The sequence below is a fragment of the Pithys albifrons genome, chromosome 6, assembly GCF_047495875.1.
Source record: "Pithys albifrons albifrons isolate INPA30051 chromosome 6, PitAlb_v1, whole genome shotgun sequence".
In the NCBI taxonomy this organism is placed as follows: Eukaryota; Metazoa; Chordata; class Aves; order Passeriformes; family Thamnophilidae; genus Pithys; species Pithys albifrons.
Window position 1 is genome coordinate 10,580,536 of NC_092463.1, and position 15,097 is coordinate 10,595,632.

At 43.9% G+C, this 15,097-nt stretch overlaps 1 protein-coding gene across 3 annotated transcripts in view; it reads right to left on the reverse strand.

Moving 5' to 3' along the window:
- The window catches only part of TRMT61A (tRNA methyltransferase 61A), a 44,654-nt gene that overhangs the window by 7,873 nt on the left and 21,684 nt on the right, over nucleotides 1–15,097 (reverse strand). For 2 of the 3 annotated variants that reach the window (XR_011698153.1, XR_011698154.1), the window contains exon 4: nucleotides 13,348–13,560. Coding sequence is in view for 1 of the 3 variants with exons in the window: in XM_071559383.1 (XP_071415484.1) it covers nucleotides 13,232–13,560 (329 nt within the window). In the remaining 2 variants the exon portion in view is untranslated. Of the gene's footprint in view, nucleotides 1–11,247; nucleotides 13,561–15,097 lie in introns of those variants that run through there. The other variant, XM_071559383.1, reaches the window with a different exon arrangement.

The window sequence follows — 15,097 nt, forward strand, 5'->3', positions numbered from 1 at the left end:
AAAGGTATTTCAAAGAGCTCAGGTGGTAAAAGGGCTGACTACGAGCTTCAAAGCCATGGCTGAAGGTTAGAGGCTGAGGTGGGGCCAGCAATGGCAGGTCTGACAAATGGGTTGAAAGTCAGGTGCTCACTGTGCCATTGCTTTATTAAACATGAACACAAAAGCCTTTGAAGGTCAATGGGTGAGTTTTATAGTAGACTGACTGGAAACAACTGTCTGCAAATCAAGTTTTCACCGAATGCAATGATCCTATAGAATCAAAGTCCTCTTTGTTTAACAAGGACAACAGGTTTATAAAGACCTTATCACTGCCAGATACTACTGTTGCTCTGCAAAACACACAGCAGGGTGCCTGAGAGCGCAGGAACGACATTATATCCTGTTAAAACCTGTAATTAAAAGAATATTCTTGCCTGGAAAAGAAATTAACAGAAAATCCCAATTCCTCACTCTTTTGCAGGCAGGCAGAATTGAGAGAGGCATCATGCAGACACCTTACATGATGCTGGGCTGGACCTTAACAGAGAAAGTTTGAGAGAAAACCCAAGAAAGGTGCTTGTATGAGCTGAGTCCTCTGGGTATGATTTCCAGGAGTCCCACAGGACCAAGTGGTTTCCACTGACAGCACAAGCTGGGTTTGACTTTTGTCTCAGGGCATTTGCTCTTTTTCTCATTAAAATTAGCTCTCCCTGCTGACGTTTTCTCCTAGTTGCCATTGGTGAGCTGATGGATTTTCCCTGGGGAGAAGCAGCTGCAAGACCGTATCACTTATACTCCCTAACATGGACTTTAGAGGAAAGTAACATTCCCTTTTGGAGGAAAAAGTTGCAGATTTGGAGAGATGCAAAAGACACATTTAAAGCCCTTAGTGAAATGGCAAGCTTTTAAAAACAAAGCATTTTTATGAACAAGAGAAGCTCGTTAAGCCTTCTTAAACATTGCTGGCTCTAAGGAAGGGGCATTTTCATTTACCTGTGTGCTGCGAGAGAGGATTTTTTGAGATTCTTGATATTTACATTGTGACCAGGCTATATCTTGTGAAGAACTGGAGAAAAACGACAGATTGCTTTCTTTAGCAAACTGAAGCATTGCCCCCATACAACCCAGGTCAGTGGGATGCAGGAGAGGGGAGCAGTGGATGCCCTAGGCTGCATGACACCACTGCCTATTTACTGTGCACTACCACAAGCTCACCTGGCTCCCTGCTAGTGTGTGTTACAGCTGAGCTTGGCTATTGCAGCCCTGCTCCAGAGATCTCCAAACAGTTTGCTTTCACATTAGATGAAAAGGACAGAGAGCTTATTTCATGCAGAGATGGGGCTGAATTATATTGGATATTTCCCTGGCTTTCAGAAATATCAATTGTAAACCTGAATGATGTAATTACAACAGAACTTTGTTTCAGTGTACATAAGCATTCTAAAAGACATTAATTTACTGAATAAACCACTAATATGCTGACTTTACAAAGCACCCTTCACTTTGCTTTCAGCATATAATCGATCACCATGTCCATATGGCCTTTGTGGAGTAGAAACTAATATTATAAACAAGCATGTTAGAAGGCTTAAAATGAGTAATAATCAGAGAGTAGAACACTAAGGGCAGAGTCTGGTCCTGTACTGGCTGACTGCAGAGTCCTTGCCTGTGATAGTGCTGTGCTGGACCCAAGTGACCCATCCAAGGTCAAACACAGAGACTGGTTTGGCAGCAGCAAGCAGGGACATTGGCCCTGCTCCATCAGCTGAAGCTTTCCTGTAGGTAATCACATTTTCCTTGATTTCTTTGTTTTGAATTTACAAGAAACTGCCACACAGATGGAGGGATTCATTCCCCAGACAGGGGTGGGGACAGCCTCCCTGCCTGTGCCTCCCCAAATCAGCACTGGTGTTCCTGGAATTTAGCATTTCCTCAGCGACAGGCCTGACTTGGAGGAGGAGGAGGAAAGTGGAAAGACTGATTTCAGCAAGGAACATGGAAAAAGCCTTTCCAGATCTGGGGTGTGAGTTTCTGAAATTGCCTCCTCCTTCCTCACATGCTCCTGGTGAGATGTAGAGACAGCATGATACCTCCAGCAGGATAACATCAGTTCCCTGCAGTGTCCCAGGAGGTGACAGGGACATATGGGCACAGCGCAGGTGTGATCCTCCTGCTCTTGCAGCTCACAGCAGCATTGCCTCTGGGGAACATCCACCTCTGGGGAGAATTTCTGTTGCTGCCCAGCCTTTGCTTTGCAAGTGCATATTGATGGCTGAGCATGATTGTGAAGGCACAACAGCTTGGTTTTCCCCCAAATAAAACCTTCAATGCGATAAAACCCCATCCATAACTAATGCCTGAATTCGCAGCATATGACGCAGGCAGGTAAACTATAAAGGTGATTAGGGAGATAAAGCAAAGGCTGCTGAGTGCATTGCCTTCACACATGCCAACAGGCCTTTTGGGGCATAAACCAACCTAAAAGCTACAAGATGGGAAAGTTGTCCCTGCAGTGCTGCTGCTGTGAGAGCACCTTGCACTGTTTCTGCTCTTGGGCATCAGCTCCAATGCCATCACACAGCCAGGGAGCTGCCTGAGGAAGGGGAAGAGATTAAAACTGACACATTAAAGAGATCAAAATGAAAAGTTGTGGGTGAAATTGGAATAAATGCTTCAGAGCTGCTAGAGCCTGTGCTTGAAAATAGCACAGGGGAGCAGGGTTTAAGTCCTGTACAGTATTTCCAAGTACCCCTTTGGATAAATGGACACAAATTCCAGAGGGATTTTAACTACAAGAATGAAAATTCAGAGCCTGTGTTCAGCCTGTGCACAGCTTTTAACCATGTCATGGATTTCAGTTCCATGGGGCAGGGACTGGGAAGGGAGCGTGCTTATAATGCATGCTTGTGCAAGCTTTAGTAGGATTATTTTTAGGAATATTTATTGTATCTGGCCAAAATGGTATGAGCAACACAAGCTCCCTTCAAATACAAGACTTCATTGTTTTGTGGAAAATGACAGAATAAACATGTACTTAATGAAAGTCTTGAGACAAGATTGGGACAAGTATAAATACGGAGAAGCCTGGCAGATTAACTACATCACTAGGGTTCATTTTTGTTTTGTCTTTGTTTGCTTTTCCTGTTAAATAAGCAATTCTGCTGTTAAAGCTTCATTTGCAGAGAAGTGTGGTCTTTTTTTGAAACCAACTTGAAGCTGCTAGGTGGGAAAGTGTCTCTTGGACTTCCCAAGTACTTCTCTTTTTGTGAGGTGGTGGTGGGGGAAGAGCTGTGAAAGTGAAGCGGATGTTATTAGGATTCAGTTTATTCTTGCTGACTTTCCTCAGCTACTGTGCTGCAGTGCAAAGTCGCTGTGCTCTGAACCGTGGGAAGGCACAAAGCTTCACTGAGCAGGTTAGCTCCAGGTCCTCCAGAGGTGAAAGAGGAATTTGTCCTTCTGCTGGCAAAACCCACTGCTTATGCTGTTGCCTCCACAGCAGCAAAGTTCCTTATCTGTAGTTAAACCAAACCAAAATCCTTTGCAAGGTTGAGCCATCACCCACAGCCTGTGCCCCTGGGGAGCCTGGCCTGGCACTCCCCAGGTGCCAGGGCTGTGCTGGAACACAGACTCCAGCTCTGGGACATTCATCAGATGTTTTTGCCTCTTTCATCTGTGTTTTAAAGATAATGAGCCAATCACCTTTCTAGTATCATTGGTTTAAATTTCCTCATAAACTCTAATTGCACTGGGTATGGGATGGGCTCTAATTGCACAGGGCATGGGAATGGGGAATCTGGACAGAGACATGGCAGTCTGCTGCTCTTGGATGGCAAGGAAGAAAAGTCTTAGATGGTGATGACAAGCAGAAAACATTAGAGCCATCACAAGTACAGGTATCCCCCAAGTAAGTGCAGGTGTTGATGAGCTCAGACCAAAGAGAAGAGCCTGCCTAGCCTATCCAGCTTGACAAGTTCAGTGCCAGCAAATGCAACCAAGTGACCTCCCATAAAACTGGTACCAGTGGAATCAAGAGGGCACCTTGATTGCATGTGACTAACCAAGCAGGAAGGTAAAAACACCTCCTTAAGGCACCTGGGATTTAACAGTGTCACCTTATGAGTGACAGGTTTAAATTACAGAGAGACCTTTCCAAGTTTGTCCATGTTATCCCATTAAATGCCAAGCCTGGAAAGGCAGCAACCTCTTTGGGACCAGCACTGAGCTCACTCTTCCAGTGCATTTTTTCAGGCTCTTGCCTATCAGTGGCAGTTGTTGGATGGAGCTTGAATTATGGGGCCAGTTCTCTCGTTGTGTGAACGCTGCTCTTTCAGGCAGACAGCTGGTTTTACCTCTTCTCTGAAATTCTGTGAATTTTGGACCCCATTCAAGACTGAACAAATCAACTGGGACTTTCCATTGTTTGCCGTGAGCTCTTCAGCAGCTGTTATTGTTCTTCATCATCTGCTGGAACATTTTTGATCGAGTTATTGTTGTCCCCGAGGAAGCTTTTAGAAGACTTTCAGAATGAAGAAACCTTTGCATATTGGCAAAGCAAGTTTTTGGTTTCATTCCCAGGGCCATAGTCAGACTTTTTCCTTTTTACTGACGTCATGGCTTTTGGATGTGCTCAGACTAACTCGTGGGTGAATTCAATATTCATCTTCGCAGCTTCTGCTACATTTTCCTTTTTATCCCACGGTGGTTTATGGCCACTAGTTCTTATAGAACCATGTTTAATTTCCACAAAAAAGTGAACTAAAGACAGAAAAAGGTCTTTATTCTTGAAATATTTAGGAAAAAAAAATCAGCTGCTGTTGCTTAGTATCCCAATGTCTTTATTTAAAATAATTTTTGTTTGTTTTATTATACTTTTTTAATAATATTTTTCCATTGCAAGGACTTCTCACACATATTTCCATCTGTAGCCATTTTTCTTGTGTGACTGGGTTTTGTCTCTGTCTTTTTGTGTGAAGACTGATAGGCATTGTCAGGTTTTTCAAAGCTATGGATTTAGAGATCCAGAAATCTACCAATTAGTTCATGTTTAATCTTCATGATCTGCAAGGGCAGTTCTGGAGTCTTATAGATTTGTTCCAACACTGTCAAATTATGCTGATTAGATTGGTAAAAGCCAAAAATAAAAGCATAAATAGCAATTATTTTAAATGAATTCCAGGCACATAAAGACTGATTTGAGCCTGGGCTGTTGAAAAATTTTATGAAAATTGTAGTGTGTGTTTATTGCTTTTTTTTCCCCCAAAATAAGTGGAAGAATTGGACCTACAGTCACCAGAAAAAAGCTGAAATGTGATGGCCCCTTCCTGGCGCTGCAGTGGCTGCTGCCCTTGTTTGTGGGGTGTAATGGACCATCACAAATTCAGGCATGGAAGCCAAGGAGGTTTAACTCCCCAGGCTGCTCTGCAGGTAAGAGGCTTCTGTCATTGGTCTCACAGGACTGCTGCACTTGCTAAACAGCAACACGCACGCAGAGGATAAATACAGGGGAGAAAACAAGTCAAGTGTAATTTCAGTGTTTATGGACACAGCTGAGCAAGACCTCTGGTTTTCAAAGGCTTTCAAATGTTTAGGAAACAAAGTCAGAAGGAAAACCTTTCGTCTTACAAGTGAGCAAAAGTGCTGATAAGAACCATTGGAGTTTTGCAAGATAAATCTAATTATGTGGTTGAAAACCCAACTGGAACTTGACTCTGACTTGCAGCAAGCAGCCATTACATGTTTTGGGAAGTGTCATGGAGCTTTAAACCATTGCTGCCAGTAAAGTACAGAGGGACTTTGGAGTAAATGGGCATGAGCTCCCAGATTAGCTTCACTTAGTCATGCTCTGCAAGGAGGCTGAAAACAGCTCCCATGGAAAGGAAAAGCTTGTCCTTCCCTCAAAGAGGATGGCAGTGCTCCTCTCACAGTGCTGCTTGGCCTGGAGGAGCCAGCTGAGCACTGAGCTTCTCTCTCCTGGTACTGCAGCTCCAGCACCTGGTACCACACATCCATCAGCTCACACTTCCCAACAGAGTTGCCCCCTTCCCTGCCCCCTGGTAACCCTTAGCATTTATCTGCACTGAGTTTCACCTGCGCTTTACTGCCCAGTCAGGCATTAAGAAGGAGTCACCTGTGAAGTCTTTCCATAGTTCTTTATAACCTGTCCCCATCCTTACTGCCATAAATAACTGTGCACCATCAGCAGACTTTCTCAGCTAAGTGCTCAGCCCTTTTTCCAGGTCATTTATAACAACGTTGAGCTGCACAAGTACCAGCACAGACACTGGGATGCCATTTGTGACTTCCACACTCCTGCGAGACCCAAGTGGAACCTCAACCCTCTGTCCCTTATCCCTGAATTCATTACTCAGCCTTATTTATCCTGCAACTAACACCTTCAGAAAATGCATTAATTTTACTGATTCCCTAGCCTTTTGCATGGGTGGCTCTGCAACCTTACTCATGGTCTTTTAATATTATTTTGGGGTATATAATTGAATTCAACCACTTTTAGGTGCTCTCTAACAAAGTGGGCCAGGGGCAGAGTAAAACACTGACTATGTGGTGCTTTGAGCAATTAGCAGCCTTTGTGGTGTTGCTACTTTGTTGATTTTTATTTGAGAAAATCAAATGCTGGCTGGCACTCTGTAAGAGTGCGACAAGATGTGACTGTTTTCTGCTAGTGGGACTGCATTAGATCCAGACTATCTGAAACCAATGCCATGTTTCATCTAGTGGGGGGAAAGCATAGAATCTGTCTATAGTCACTGATCCTTCTAATTCACAGGGAATTTGGGAGGTTTTTTGCAGCTCTCATAAAAGTAATGCAGCACATAAGCCTCTTTGAGTCACCCTCTGCTATAAGAACTACCATAAACAGCTGATTTCTATGTATTTATAGGCTTGGGATAGAATATAGATTTTTAAAATGCCACTTTTCTGCTTCAAAGAGAGACTTAAATTTTTAATCTGTATAAAATTAATACAGTTAATTAATGAAAATGGCTACAGAGTAAAATGAATTAAAGTTTCAGAAGATCACTAAGCATTGATATGTCTGCATGCTCTGATTTAGTAATGAGTCATGATGTGGTGAACATTATCCAACTATGTTTGCATCCAAGTACTGTAAGAACTTGTGGGCACTGAGGTGCTGCCATGTGAGTACTTTGCTCTGGAGGAGATTCTTGCTGAGCATTAGGAGAGCATAGTTATTTAGGAAGGACCTGTGACACTTCTAGTATTGGGCAGATCTGGGATGTCAGGTCTTATTTTCCATCCTGCCACTGACTTGCACAACCCCCTTATGCATCAGCCTTTGAAAGCAGCACAGTGCCACACAATTCCCAAGAAGCCTATGCAATCAGGGCCCAGGTGATCAAGGGAGTTTTGCTGAAATCTCACTGAAATAAATGAGTAAGAAGTCAGTAGAAGCTGGGGCATGAAATCCCTTTACCTTCCTTGAGAGATCTCCCTAAAATGGAGGTACCACCACACTCACAACAGCAGTAGGTACTTCCATCTCCTGCTGCAGCCATTTTGCAAATCCTTTCCCCTCTCTGAGCAAATGTTTGCAGGATCAAAGTCAAACTGCATGAGAAATGAGGAACTGTTTCCTTACGAAGCAGAAATCATGTCTCACATGGAGATTTATCATGCAGAAGAATTGAATTTTCTTTTCCTAGGGAAGCTGCTCCCTGACTGTCAGACTACACCTCTGTCACAAGAGGTACAGAAGGAGCTGGCAGGTGCAAAGGCACTTTGTCTGAAGGAAACACTGAGCCCTGTGTGTTCCCCTGAGGTGCTGCTGTAATGCCAGCAGCACACAGGGGCTGGGTGTCACGCCAGCAACCCCTCCAGAGGGCATACAGTCCCATTTACAGTCCATATACGAAACCTTAAGGAGTCCAGTGCTGCCATCCTTGCTCTGACGTGTGCCCAGTCTGGTAATTAGCCATAATCACGTGAATATTTGCTCTCTCTCCACTGAAAAAGGGCACTTTCCTCTCTCTTTAAAGTGCTGTTAAGATCAGTGAGGAAATGTTGACAATGAAGGATCCTCCTGGGAGCACTGGGTGGTAAAAACTGCAAGTCAGTCTCCTGTCTGGGAAGATCTGTGTGCTTGTGAGGTTTATATTCCACTTAAGCATTACCCATTTTCTTAAATGTTTCCACCTTATCTGACAGAGGACACAAAAACGCATCGAGAAAACATGCCGAAACTGCAGCTAGTTTCTTAGTTAAACCTGATTTTTCAATATAGGCAATCAAATCTCTTTCTTACTCCATGCTCTTGACCAGTAACGTACTGAAGTGAGTGTTATATAAATTGTGTATTTTGCTAATTTAGACTCCTATAACAATCATGTAACAGAAAACATGATGTACATGTAATCCAACAGGCCAAGCTGACTGCAGACTTCTTTTCCTCTCCCTCCCTCCTTTCCACTCCATCAGTTGTAGACCCCCCCACAATTTCTAAGGGCATGGGGGACCAGTTAACAAGTATCACAGAGTTTACTTCATCATCTTCCTAACCCCTCAAGTGGAATAAAACAAATTCTGTCTCAGAATATTCTGGCATCACAAATTTTCATTCCACATGCCCAGGGACCCACCATGCTGAGTTGCAGATGCATTTTAGGGGTAACTACTGCAAATGTATTCTTGACTCAAGAAAGGAGGGGGGACTACAGCTTGCCCAAAGAACATAAGGGAGAGGAAAATCCCACTGTAGACTTCCTTTTTCTGCACAGTGCCTAATAGAGAGGGAGGTTGCTAAAGCAACAGTTTCTTCTAGCTGACTAGACCTAGTCACACACATGGGCTTCATGCCTGAATCAGGATCAGCATTGAGAAAAAAATGGAAAAAGCTCCTTCTTCTACTTAGATAGGTTTGTCTGCTCAGTTTGCACCTTTGGGAGCAGAAGCTCTGAATTTACTCAGTCCTGGTCTCTGACATATCCTGCAGCTATCTGGACCCCTGTGGAGATTTCCACAGCTCCACTAGCACCATTCATGCAAATTGCTCTCTTAACAGCTATAAAGGAATATGTTATTTAGCATCAACCCACTCAGCCCCACCGAAATAACTCCAGGCTGAGTCCTTCAGCAGCTGGAAAGCTCTTGTGCTGTGGCAGCACTACCAGTCTCCACAGGATGCCTGGTCAGGAGCACTCAGGGGCTTCTCCCCTCAGACCTCACAGCAGCTGTACCTGCCGGGACTAATGGAGTGGCAAAACAGAGCCCTTCTCCTGTATTCCAGGAAAGAGAAGAGGAAAATGCTTGCCTCTGCCCAAAACCTGGCTGTACAACCCAAGTGGCCTGGGAGCAGCAGGAAGAGCTGTGGTGCATGGTAGAAGTACAGCTTTGGGTCTGAGGGCAGGGGCATGGACATGACAGGAAGGGACCACTCATGGCAAGGGAAGCCCAGTTGTAGTTAATCAACCTTAGCAGCCAGGTAGAAACAAGCAGGTTACAGTGAGATGCCCACAGGACAGTGTTCTCAGCTGGCTTTTCCGTTTGTTTCTATCAGCATATCAGCCAGTTTACCTCAGAGTTCAAAGCTGTTGCCCTGCAGCTGAGAACAGCCTGTCCTGAACAGCCTGCAAAAGGACAAAGAGCTCCTGGGTAAGATATGCAGGTAAAGAGCTGGGCACTAGTGATGATGATTATTTTTATTTCATTATTTAATTCAAGGTTTCTCTGCTCCCTGTGTTGATATTGATGCAGATTCATTCCTGTTCAGAAGCTGTCACGTAGGGAGAAAGGAAATAACACAGTCTGGCTCCCCTCTTTTGGCATCAGAACAACATAGTTCCTCAGGAGCATATGAGAGGCCAAGCAGCATGGAAATGCTTTCTCTCATGGTGACACAGACAGAACTTTCTGGTACTAGAGCAACCTCCTTCCTCCCTTTGACTGGTTACAGCTGCACGTACCTTTGGTGTAACATCATGCTTATGCAATGCTGACTCTCCCACTTTGCTCTTATCATGCCTCTCTAATATTTGTGCAAGCAGAAGCCAAGACGGAGCCCAGCAACAGCCTCTGAGAGCCCAGACATTTCCCAGCCCTCCTTCTCTGAGCCTGCACTGCTCCCACTGGCACAGAGGTGAGCTGGGAACACCAAACACTGCTAAACTGCAGCCCAGGAGGGCACAGTGCTCCAGGCTCTGTCCAGAAAGAACATGGCAAGGCATGGACACATGGGCTGCCCAGAGCACTCCTGCACCTGAATGATGCAGACGCTGCTCCAGGAGCACAAGTATTCACAAATACATCGCTGCATCTCTGGCCCCCCCTCCCTCCTAGGTCACACCATGACTTCCGCACTCATCCCGTTCACCAGGACTAATGGAGCACAGATGTGCTCTCAAGGGAGGGAAAGTGAACCAGAACCCTCATCTCTGGAATGTTTCCCAGGAAGAACCATCTCCTGACCATCACGTATCCCAAAGTACCTAAGGAGAAGGCAGAGCAGGAAATTAAGCAGAAGGGCAAGTTCTTAGGATTTTTGCTACTTTATCCCTTTAAGGTTCTCAAGCAGGATTTATGATCTTCAGAGAGGAGTGTTGCACTAACAGGTAGGCAGGAAACAACCACAGTGAGATACAGATCTGTGATGCTTTAATTAAAGCACAGGTAAAAACAGCAGCAGAGCTCTGAGTATTTTACCAGCCTCCTTAGTCCCTGCTGTTTGCCTTGTAGGCTGCAAGGTGTCACAGACTGCTTTCCTCTCCAGATTGCAGGGCATGGAGCACAACAGGACCTGACTGTTGGGCAGAGCTGTGTCCTAGTGCTGGTCCACAATAACTGAGGGATCCAAGTGGAAGGCAGCAGTGAAAAAGTGCAGCCTGCCAACGTGTGACTGTACTGCATCAGGGCAGGAAGGAGAGGTGTTTCATTCCAGACTGGAGACCAAAACGTGTCAAAAAGAGAAATGAGTCTCTGCAACTGTGACCCAGGCAGATTTCCCGCAGCATGGCAGGAAAGACCCACGTTTCTGATTTACCACTTTTAGCAGGGAATGTAGCCAGAATGCAGAACACAGGTGACCATAAGCAGCATTAAACAGAGGGGTCTGGCAGCACAGCACTGTCCGTGCTGTACAATGTGGGATGCTCCCTGTGACCCTGCCAGCAAAGGAACAGCAGGAAGCAGTGCAGTTTGGCTGGCCATGGCTGCCATCAGCAACAGAAACACAGAAGCCTTTTAATATTGCAAAGACAGAAATTAAATCCTTCTCCTCTTACACAATGCTTGCCCTTCCTCAGCAGAGATCAAATCAATTTGGGACCAAGCAAAGTCAATGGTTTATTTCAAGGGGTTTTGAATTGGGCTTTGTAGGCAAAAAGGCATCAGCCTCATTTCAAACTCCATGCAGATACATTGGTATTTCCATTCCATGTCTATTTGTAGGACAGAAATGTGACTTTGTTCCTTTTTAATACTGCTTAAATGCTACGATATTTAAAATAAGGTCTGTCAGGAAAAAGAGAATCAAGTTTAGGGCTGGAATTATCCCAAGAAAAGTTTGGGCATCCCACTTGTTAGTGTATGAGGATCACCTTGAAGGAAGTTAAGAACAGCCTTGTGGCATTTAGATTGTATTTTCCCATCCTCTTGTGGTGTGTCAGTTCCTCAGCCGTGCTGCTGTGGTGATTCCAGCACACACAAACACATGAATATGCACACACGTCACTGTAACAGAGCCACCAAACCCCAAACACAATGTTAGCAGTTCACTGCATGATCCTGGAGAACACCAGTAGAGACAGAAAGGGAACTTTCACATCATTTAGAGAGAAATGCTGCAGTTGTAGGCCAACTTACATAACTGATTTAGTTCAACAGAATTGCTTTCTGCCTTTAATCTGCTCAACAGTTTATCTTTGCTGTCGTGATCGGTTGAGCTTTCTTTAAACCGTTATGGATTAGCGTTCTGCTGTAACACGTTAAAAGCTTAGCTTTGTTTATTTTTGTCAAGAATGGGGGAGGGATATCAGGTTAAATGTTCAGGCACCAGTTTATGAATGGCTGTTTCTCTCACACAGCAATCAATATGTTCAGGTACTGAAGGCAAAGCACAACTAAAGGCTTTGAGTGACAGCACTAGTGGCTGGAATAGAAATATCTGTGACTATACCATTAAAAATAAAATAAAGAAGGAACTTAATACATTTGCATAATTATTTTAATCTATAAATACAAAATGTAATCCAGCATTCAAACAGTTCATCACACCCACCAGCTCTGTATAGAAGACCAAAGAGTAAATGATCTGAAAACTTAATTAATAAGGCTGGTTGAGTATTTTACTAAGTATGCATTATTGATGCAATTTGGAGACAGAAATCCTGCCAAAAGCAATCTTTCTGTCATTCAGCTGCAGGAAAACAATACCCCATAATGCAAATAAACCACCAAACAAATGGAACCTCAGCCTCTTACAAAGAGGTGTTCAGATAATATTAATCAGCTGCTCAGTGAATTTTCAAAGTGAATTCATCAGCTACAGAAGTGGATGTTCCACTAGAAAATGACAGTATGGATCCAGGTTCAAATTTCTACTACAAACTGACGAGCACAATATACCAATTTAAACAAAATCCTTTAATTACCACACTTCTTTGAGCTCTCTGTAATCCAAATGATTTGCAGTTGCCAGCCTGGAATGGAGTAAGAGGTTGTGTTCCTGAGCACTGCCAACAATTCCTCTGGAACACTATTCCAAGGAAACACTAATTCTGTGAACAGTTGTGCTGGCAACTCTATAATCTCATAAATTTCTTATCTAAAATGGAGGAAGTAGGCACCTTCACATTCTTAAGAGCAACACAGACACTAGAGAAGTTAAAAAAAGTGTCTAGTGGTGCTAGGAAAAACTAAAACCCATAAAACCTGGGGAAGAAATTCAGAAAAAAGGAGGAAAAAATCCAACTACCTTACAATTTTTGTCTTGTTTTGCTTTCTTATCAGAAGAAATCTTTATTCTGCACAGTCCAGTGAATGGCCATTTGCTATTAATTTATCTTTTTTCTGACAGCAAGTGGAGCACCATTCCAGAGTTTCAACATTCCCTTGATGCTGCTCTGGTTGAAGCTTGTGTGCTATTTAAACAAAGCATATTCCAACCAAATCTGACTATATATGGAATTCCCTGACAAGTAAAAATTTGGATGCCTTACAAAAAAGCGCCATGAAAACAGAATGCACACAAACCCCACTTCAGACTGCACAAACTGAGCATGTCCTAAACCAGGCTCTTGGTGGCAAAGGTCAGGTACCCCGTGTGCCCCACCATCTCCCTCAGTGGCACACCACTTTTGAACTGCACAGTCCCTTGCTGCAGATTAGCACATGGGATACCTTGGTTTGATGGGCTGCTGCTGTCAACGCCAGCACTAGAATTATCCTCGGCTGCTTTTCCAAGGTCAGGGATTTGCAAGCTAATTGTCCTTACATTGTAAACTCGGAGAAGAATTTCCAAGGTGTTAATCTCTGTAAAACCATATTCTTCCATGGCTAGGCAGGTTCTTTGAACTTGTTCGATGCAGGGGGAGAAAGAGCAGATGCGGCCACCTGCAAAATAAGACAGGTGGTGAAAAAGAGGGCAAAAACCAAAATGATGCAGTTTAAACCTTTTTTCAAACTCTCCCAGATGCCCATAGAATTACAGACAAACTGAAAACATTCTTCAAGAAAATCTCCATGAGGCAACTCTGCAGGTTTTTAAAGTGTCAGCACAAAATCAAGCATGGATGGCCCCACAGGATGCTTCAGAGCCTTTAAAAACTGCAACAGCAAATTCATTCATCTTTCGCATCCAATGCTGCCCACCACATTTGTTCAGAGTAAAACCATTAAAGTCGACTCCCCTAGAGCAGTGACTCTTTTGGAATCACTATCCACTGTTCTGGACTGAGGCACCAAACTGCAGCTGGCACGTACACAAAGCCATTCTCCACACACTGTACAGCGCTGCCTTCATTTGAGTACAGGCACGTGTGCACACACCCCCTGACAAAGTGGCTGTGTTTATTTGGGAGCCATGGTATGTGTGCACAGAATAGAGGGAGCTCTCCAGGCCATAGATGGAGTGCTGTTAAGGCTTTACCCTTTTAGTCAAGCTGACTAGCATGTCTCCTGAACATTAAAGTTCACTGGATATCACTTCGGGTAGGCTTACAGCAAATGCTGTAAAACTCTAGGACAGGACTTTTAAGTGACAAACTAAGACTTATCTCCTTGTCTGTACAGTTCTGACTTTTGATTCTAAATACAGAGTATTAATAGGCCTCCTACACCTTTCTAAGTGCTACAATGTCACCTTAACAGCTGAGAATAGAACGATTCAGATTTACTCTGAAAAGCCACAGCCAAATCAGATCAAAGAATTATAAGGACACTGTCTGCCATAAAGCCAGGGCATGTGCTTTCACCCAGGACACAGTGTCCCCCAAGGCAACTGCCCTTCCTGAAAAGCTTTAGTGCAGGAGGAAGGAACACTGGGCAATGCATCTTCAGCTATTGCTTTACTTATTATAATTAGGTGAAAATGCCTGCTGACCTGATTTGCATTCCCTCCCAGTGCTCTCTCAGGCTCAGCCAGTCAAGCCTTCCAACATCAGTTGTCTAAGTAGTTAAAGAACCCGTGCAAGTCAGAGCAAAGCATTCTGCTAAAAATAGAGGCTATACTGAGACTACATGAAGCCTGCTTTATCTCAAACTCCTCTCTTTTTTTCCCTTTTTCATTTCTCAAGTCAGATCTCTAAAAAAAGCAAGCATCAGGTCTGAAAGCGTCACTGTAGCACTCCAGTTACTTGCAGCAATGATGTGCTAGGTACTGCCTGGGGAAGAACACTTTCCACGACCATTAATCCACCATACACTAAGTAGGATTTAATTTTAGTCCTGAAATAAAGTCTACACAGCAAGGGGTTCTTACCATGAATCTTTGAGACAAAGTACCCTGGACGACTAATTCCCTGGAGTGACAATTAAAACCTAAATCTAATAATCACCTGCAAAATTAATGCTGGTATGTGTCTTTATTAACCCAGACTGTGGATGCTGATTCAATCACACACCCAGTCTGTTATCTTCCATCAAATTAGAT